The sequence below is a fragment of the Electrophorus electricus genome, chromosome 8 (assembly GCF_041902795.1).
Source record: "Electrophorus electricus isolate QZ-2024a chromosome 8, ASM4190279v1, whole genome shotgun sequence".
Classification (NCBI taxonomy): Eukaryota; Metazoa; Chordata; class Actinopteri; order Gymnotiformes; family Gymnotidae; genus Electrophorus; species Electrophorus electricus.
The window spans coordinates 6280009-6287472 of record NC_137504.1 but is presented as its reverse complement, the minus strand read 5'-3'; the positions used below and the strand labels follow the sequence as shown (position 1 = coordinate 6287472).

The following is a 7464-nucleotide window of genomic DNA, read 5'->3' as shown; positions in this document are numbered from 1 at the left end:
CTTGAGCACAGCCATCACAGGAAGCCCTATCAATTGCTCCATCTCTTCTATTTGCCTAGTCCATGGCGTACCTCTGCTTTCGCCAGAGAAACCGACAGCACACAGAACAGAGAGGTGCTTTCTCTCCTTTACCAGTGCTTATCTTGCCAATAATTTCTTCTTACCAAAATAACCAGCATCTGATGTATGAATGAAGTTATACCAGTGCTGCTTTTTCTCATTAAAGACTTGGAAAACCAAACTATGAAATTGTGAGGGCAGCTAGTCACATGTTAGACAAGTATCACATGAGACAACTCAGAGATAAGCAAGCCATACCATAAACAGCAAGCTTAGAGAACACTACAACACTTATATCTAATGTTTACTGCTATCGCTTAGTTTTTAAAAAGGTTTTTATTTCAGGTGTTACTGTTTTTTTAAGAGGAAGTAAATCCCCCTAATTAGAATAAAACTATGATAACATCTTTTCCAGGTATAAATTCTTTCATTCCATGGAACATTATACAGTTTTTCCCTCTCCATAATTACTTTGGTACAGTATGTTTGTGTTGTAAGGTAATGTTCTATATTTATATCCTCAAATAAATTTGACAGGCTGCACATTAACCACATAGTCATTGTCAAATATAACATCAAAGATGCTGAAGTACAGGGCCAAAATAAACAAAATTTGTGTCACAGTCCACATATTCACATCCTTAACTGTGTTTTCCTGTATATTCACAGACTTTATTCATTAATAGGGAGATCTATGTTGGTATCTATTAATATGGATCAGTTTCGATAAAGAACCTCTGTAATCCTGATGGCCAGTTTTCAGGACAAATTGTTCTTTCATGATCCTTATTTGGAATTAAAAAAACAACAACAACAACAAAAAAAAACCCCCATCATATATGGTCTTTTTGGGCTTTTGATAATTTCTTATACTATATTTTTAGAATATTTATATATTTTTAATTCTTAAAAGGAAGATACTGCAGCAAGTAAATACAATCATTCTAAGCATCACAGATTATGTCTTTGCGTTTAGATGGTAATTGTCTTGACATTGTGTAGGATTGAAAAAACAGCTTCAATTTTTCCAATACTGATGCAAAAAGGTCTGTACAGACTCACCTCTAGTTAGACACTGTGGAAGCATTTTAGTTAAGGAGTGATGAAAACTTGTTTGTTCATGGGTTTAAAGTCCCCATTATCCCTTCAGTAACATCCACATTATAATTCAAATTATGACAATTATTTTTCAGGTTTGCTCATCAGGCTATTATAAATTGTCCAGGAAGAAATAACTAAAGCATGTTTAAGCTTTAAATTGGGCAGCCTAGAATAACAAAGATGTAATCAAGCAGTTGCCTGCCATTGTGGAAATACAAACGAATAATAAATACAAATACACTTTACCAGTATTCTGCCCCACAGTGGCATTCCCGTGAACTGCATGTCTGTGTGGAATCTGTATTCAGTCCTCTGATCGATGGTACAGATAGCTGTCGTCAGTCTCATCAGTGTATCCATGGTAACTAGCAGCCCCACCCCCACCACTGTCTTCTGGGCAGTGGATGCTTAGTGCCTGCTGCAGCTGCATTTCTTCGTGGCGCAATTCCATGGAGTCCACCAGATCATAGATGTTGGCCATGGACCACACTGGGGAGGGAAACCACGCTTTGAGGTCTCCATCCTTCTCCACCACTACCATACTGAAGTAGTCCCTGTTGATCTTAAGCTGATCCCTCAGTCTCTTCACCACATCCTGAGACAATGGTTCTCTTTCAGATTGACTTTTGCCTAGAGGACAGGACACAGACTGCTTTTTTTTTTTTTAAATGCAACCATTTCAATGTATGGTTGTAAATTTCACAAAATAATGAAAAGGCACAATGCTGTTCAGTAAATTTGTCAAATATAGCTTAAACATAGCATACCATTCAGAGGAAACAGCTCAAGGGTCCCAGAAGCTGTAGGTTCTTTGCCCACCAGCTTCAGCAAAGCAAAATGACGGATACCTGCAGAGTGCAATTATAAAATGTTTGAATAAAATATAAAATGACCATGTCACAAGTCTTTTTTTGTAGGACTGAGTTTTTGAGTACCCCAGTATGTGATCCTCTTACCCATTTGACATTCCTGTCCATTAAGAGCTTGAAGTTGCTGATGTAGAAGATAGTCTTCCTCTGTGGGGGCAGAAATGATCAAAAGTCTTCTTTTGGACATAAACCTTAATGGGCAGGAGAAAGAAAAAAGAATGCGTAAGGGTTTGAATGAGTTTTCCTCTGATGATTGCTCCTTATATTTACTCCTTGTGGTTATTTATTTCTCTGCATCTACCTGAGCAGTGAATTCTCTTCCTCATTATTTATTTCGGATGGAGCACAGGGTGAGGAACCTTTCTTCTCCTGCTCTTTCTCCAGCTGCCGTGACTGGAAGCTATCAATGTAATTTATGATAGCCAGTGGGGCTGTTGGTAAATCAAACACCTTCCGAAGCTGAAATCACAAGAGGGGATTAGCTTGATGGTTTATGGGTATCTTATCTCAGGTTAACATAAGGCTCAGTGAAAATGAATAAAAAATCGTCCTTACTTTAGGTATCATGTCATAGTCAGCCACCACCATGGAGAATTCCTTGGACACAAGTCCATATTCTTTACGTATTTGACTGATCAAGTCAGAGTTTTTGGAGCTGTCGGGCAATGAGGGCAGCTGAGGATCTCCATCTGCACAAAGGTTTTGCACTGATGTTTGCACATGTAAAGATCACTCAAAAATAAATCAGCCCCAGAGAGTTTCTGCCCAAACTGCCTGCTGTTTTCAATCAAAAGCACCTGTAGTAACACAGTATATGAAAAGGTTGGAGTAGGAGGATAGTAGGAACTTGCACTGCTACCTTGCTGATAGTGTTGCAGACGCAGTGTGGTGCTGTGATCTGAACCCAGAACAGCCAGCACAGTAACCTTCCGGAATGCAAAGGCACAGCTATGCAGCTCGTTGTCATCTCTCTGTTGGATATACTGACTCGAGACTTCACTGGGAGAAGAAATCACCTGTACCATAAAAAATGCTAAAATTATAGAAAAGAATGACACTGATATATGTGATATTAACTAAAGTGTCAGCTATATGAAAGAATACATTTAAACACACCAATGTGTACTTACAAGAAGTCTTCTTTTGCCCTTGAGTTTGTCTGTAAACTCATTAAGAGCTGCTTTTTTTTTACTGTCACTTTGTGACTTCTTCCCTCTTTTTCCCTTCTTCTTCTGCCCATCCTTCTTTCCTTTCCCTTTCTTTTTGGATTTTGAACTTTCCACTATTTGCTCTCCTTTGATCTCTTTATCTGCTGTAAAGCCATCTGAGCTTATTCCTACTCCTTTATCCACTTTAGACCCAGAGTCATGCTTATTCCCCCCTTTCACTACTTCCCTGTCTCCTCCACCTTCTGTGTTCTTTCTATTATTGTCGAGTTTTGGCTTTGCTTCTTCCTTTCTACCAGACTTTACTGCAGTCAGAGGTATGCCTCCACCAGAGCTCGAGGGGGTTTTATGGATGATGAATCTGGATCGTCCATCGAGGATATCTCTAACTTGACTTTTGATGGCTGCCTTTTTATCAAGTGCTGTTTGGATTGGAGGAAAGATCGATGTAACATTTCCCTGCTTCAGGGCACTAAAGATTTTTTTTTTGTTAGCACCTGACTGCTTGACCACTAACCTCTTCTTCGTGATCTTGCATTTCTGGTGTGACCCTTTCCTGGTGACCTTTTCCAGCTTACGCATAGGGAGCTGATCAATGGCTTCCAGAATGGCTTCAACACGGACAGGGTAAGGAAACTTCTCACTCACCTTCAGGTTTTTCTTCAGGATCAACATGGAGAAGGTCTGGTGTTCCAGTTCTAAGTAATGGAGCAGCTTGGTTACCATGTCAGAGTCCATGGCTTCCTCTGTAGCCCGCCCCTGCATGGTTGTGTGCTGGATTTTGCCCTCCATCATGGCATTCTGAATAATGATCACAATGAGGGTATCCCTCTCTGCTAAGCGACAGTTCAGCCCCTCTGACTCTTGGATCTGTTTCTCCATCATGTGCAAGTAGTTATCACTGTGAGACGGGGCAGTGATCACCCACAAACGTTTTTTCCCAGCAAAATCTGACAAGAAGTCTGTCTCTAAAGCCCCTGTGGACTCTCTCTCACCAGCTTGCTCTGCTCCAGCCTGCTCCCGGGGGCCCGCTGGCTCATCCCTCACCTCCGGCTGCTGCCTGTTCATGCTCGCTCTAGCTGAATGCACAGAGCTACAGCTCCACAGAATTAACCCAACCAGTACTAAACACAGATGACGCATGCCTTTAGAGATATAATACACTCACTCAAAACAAGGTTTCCCACCGTAGCTTCAATTGCCACTAAACAGAAGACTGAGGAGGCAAAGGGGTTGAAGCAGCCTCTGGTTCACATTAGCATTCAAGACACTTCTGGAATTTCTGAGCTTCAAAAGAATGGTGTGGCATGTGCTTCATCTTTCCTCATTGCACAGAGCAGTGAGAGGAAGGCTGAAAGGTGGCAGTAGAGAAGTATAAGATTAGGGGGGGGGAGTGAAACCCGACACTCACTCCTCTGTAGCCATAAGCCATGAACTCTAATAGACATGTTGTTGTCTGTTATCTGCGATAAAGCCAGCTTTCACAGAAGGTCCCATAACTCTTTCAGTATCTTACATCCTATCTTTTCTATTGCATGTAAATGTGAATGAAACTTATATGGGGATTTTATATGTGGAGTTTAAACTTACACAGGTCAAAAAATCAAAATTTGCTTTACTCGAGCATTTTTACTTTTTACTGAAACATCTACAGAAAAGACCACATCATCAAACCTATACTGAGCCTAAGTAAAGATACTACATACTAATGATTGGTAGTGAAAAGCTGACCAAACTAAGAGGTCATCATGTGAGGAGACTGCAGCACTTACAAATTATATACATCTGTGATGTATAATACTGACAAGGTCATAAAAGATATTATAATAAGATTTGGGTGGGGATGTGTATGAAAGTTCTCATTGTATAATTGGATATGTCCAGGCATTACAATAGCTTCTTTGGTAATTAAACACTGGTATTATTTATTTTTACTACATGCTGAAAGAAAACTTGCTACTTGCTGTTAAATTATGTCTAGATTAAGGTCTTCAGCTCAGCAGACCATGGTTACAACTCCCAGTCCCACTTGTGTAGACCCAGAAATTCAAAGTCTTTTATTTATCATATGCACAGCATGTCAGACACCTCATACATTGAAATGTAGTGCCCTCATACATTGAAATGTAGTAAATTTACAGCAGACTTGATGACATACATTTCCTAAATTTTAAATTAAAATATCTAAATGTAACAATAGATAATGTATAAAAATATATGTGTGATATGTAGTAGTGAAGTTTACAATGTAAAAGTAAAAAAGTAAAAGTAGAAAAATATTAATATAAAATGTACAGATGTGTATTTGTGTATTTATAGTAAGAGTACCACAGTAAGAATTGTGTGAGTTCCTCTTTCAGGCTCATCATGTGACCAGCTGGTAGTCATTCCAAAATCTTCATGGCTGCTTGACCCCAGGTGAAATAACAAAAACTATAGACTTTGCATTCACCTCAGTTCTTTTCAGTGATACATTCCAGGTAGAGGAGAAGTGAAGACCTGGGTAGATAAACTTCATCCACAGGCAAAGTTAATCGTTAACAAAACACAACGCCTGCGTGTTCCACAAATGGAATCAGTTAAACAGAACCACATGAGAGAGGAACTATCCAAAACAGCACACAGTGGGCAAACTGAAGTGAACAAACTTTCCTATGCTAAAACACAGTCATGGCAAAAGGCTTCCCTGCGCCTCAGGTAATTTTAGTTTTAGAACTGTACCGATTTTCTAAGCATATTTTATTTCCAGTCAAGTAGTTTTAGAGTTAAATCCAGTCAATGACCTAGTAGAAAAATCTGCTTTGTATATGTTCTTGAATGTTCTTTGTACAGGTTCTCAAATAAATAAATAAATAAAGCCATGAACAAAAACTTACCATATAATGCCATTCAAAATTAGATAAAATATTGATGTTAAATTCTCAGAGAAGATGTACAAATATTAACATATTAAAACATCTTCTTTGTAAACTGTATAACTCAAATTTGTGCTAAATACATTTTTAGGAGCAAAAAATAAGTTGTGGTTTAAAATGTAAGGTTCTAAAATATATTCTAAAAGCTTTCAAAAAGGAGCTACACAGTCAGCTAAGGGAGTAATTTATAATACTGACATTAAAATTTCCTGTAATAGCTACACTTCTTTCCTGTAATAGCTACACTTCTTTCCTGTAATAGCTACACTCAATTTGTGCTCTGATTTGTTTCTTATGTGTTATTAAAATGGAAAGCCTAGGTTTTGTTTACGATAAGGGTGGGGGTGTCAGCTGCTATACTGAATAGATTAGTGATGATTTAGTGACCGATCAAGCCATCTACTAATCCTTTCTTCCATATAATGTGCAAAAGAGTAAGTGCTAATTTCAGCAGCGCCCCTCCCCCACAGCACAAGTGCTCTTGGAAGTCCCCTTACTGGATAGACTTATGTTTTCTGGACTGTACTACTACCGATGCATGGTAGTGTGCAAAGCTCATGACTCAAGTTTAAAGCACTTTTAATAATAGGCCAGATGTAATTTGACCAAAATTATGTGGACACCAGAAAATCAGCCCTATTTGTGAACATATTGGAAATCCCATACCAAAACTATGGGCATTAACATGGAGTTAGCCTCCCTTTGTGGTTATTACATTTACATTTACATTTACATTGTTTAGCTGACTATTACAGCTCTCACTCTTCCTGGAAGATTGGAATCTGTTATACTGTTTCATATTGTTTCATACTGGAACATAAAGGTGACTGCCAAACTGCTGCCACAAATGTGGAAGTCAATAATTGTTTAAAATATCTCTGCATGCTATAGCATTAATGCTAGCTTTCTTTTTAACTAAGTAGCTGAGTCCAAACTCTGGAAAACAGGCATGTTCTTCTACCAAATCTTACTGTTGGTATTATGCATAGGTATGCATCGTCTTGGCATCCTTCAAATACAGATTCATCTGTCAAGCTTCCTGATAGTGAAGAGCCCAGTGTGTGCTTTACACCACTCTAGCCAGTCCTTGGCATTACACATAGTTAGGGACCTCAGACTTGTCTGCACTGCTCAGTCATAAAGACCCTTTCCATGAAGCTTCCAGCACACAGTTCTGGTACTGATGATTCTTCAACAGGCATTTTGATACTAGTCAGTGATGCAACATAATATAAACAATATTTACATGATATACACTTCAGCAATTGGCAACCTTCCTCTGTGGCTTACTGCTCTTGTGTCTGAGCTGTTGTTTCTAAATATACTTCCATTACTTTAATTGCATGTACATTT

At 38.8% G+C, this 7464-nt stretch overlaps 1 protein-coding gene across 1 annotated transcript; it reads right to left on the bottom strand.

Annotated features, from left to right (window-relative positions):
• Positions 1–425: 425 nt before the first annotated feature.
• ccdc80l2 (coiled-coil domain containing 80 like 2) lies at positions 426–4493 on the bottom strand. The gene is made up of 7 exons (XM_026999371.3): positions 3161–4493; positions 2890–3046; positions 2586–2719; positions 2332–2489; positions 2118–2221; positions 1929–2009; positions 426–1791 (listed from the first exon to the last, which is right to left on the bottom strand). Exons 1-7 carry the CDS (start codon positions 4337–4339, stop codon positions 1466–1468), a joined length of 2139 nt encoding a protein of 712 aa, XP_026855172.3. The 5' UTR covers positions 4340–4493; the 3' UTR covers positions 426–1465.
• Positions 4494–7464: the final 2971 nt, after the last annotated feature.

Excerpts from the sequence above, each read along its gene's own strand:
- ccdc80l2 (XM_026999371.3), bottom strand. The coding sequence starts at position 4,339 with ATGCGTCATCTGTGTTTAGTACTGGTTGGGTTAATTCTGTGGAGCTGT. Across the intron at positions 2,490-2,585 it reads ACTATGACATGATACCTAAA|CTTCGGAAGGTGTTTGATTT; the intron begins GTAAGGACGATT and ends TTGTGATTTCAG. Across the intron at positions 1,792-1,928 it reads TGAGCTGTTTCCTCTGAATG|GCAAAAGTCAATCTGAAAGA; the intron begins GTATGCTATGTT and ends CCTGTCCTCTAG.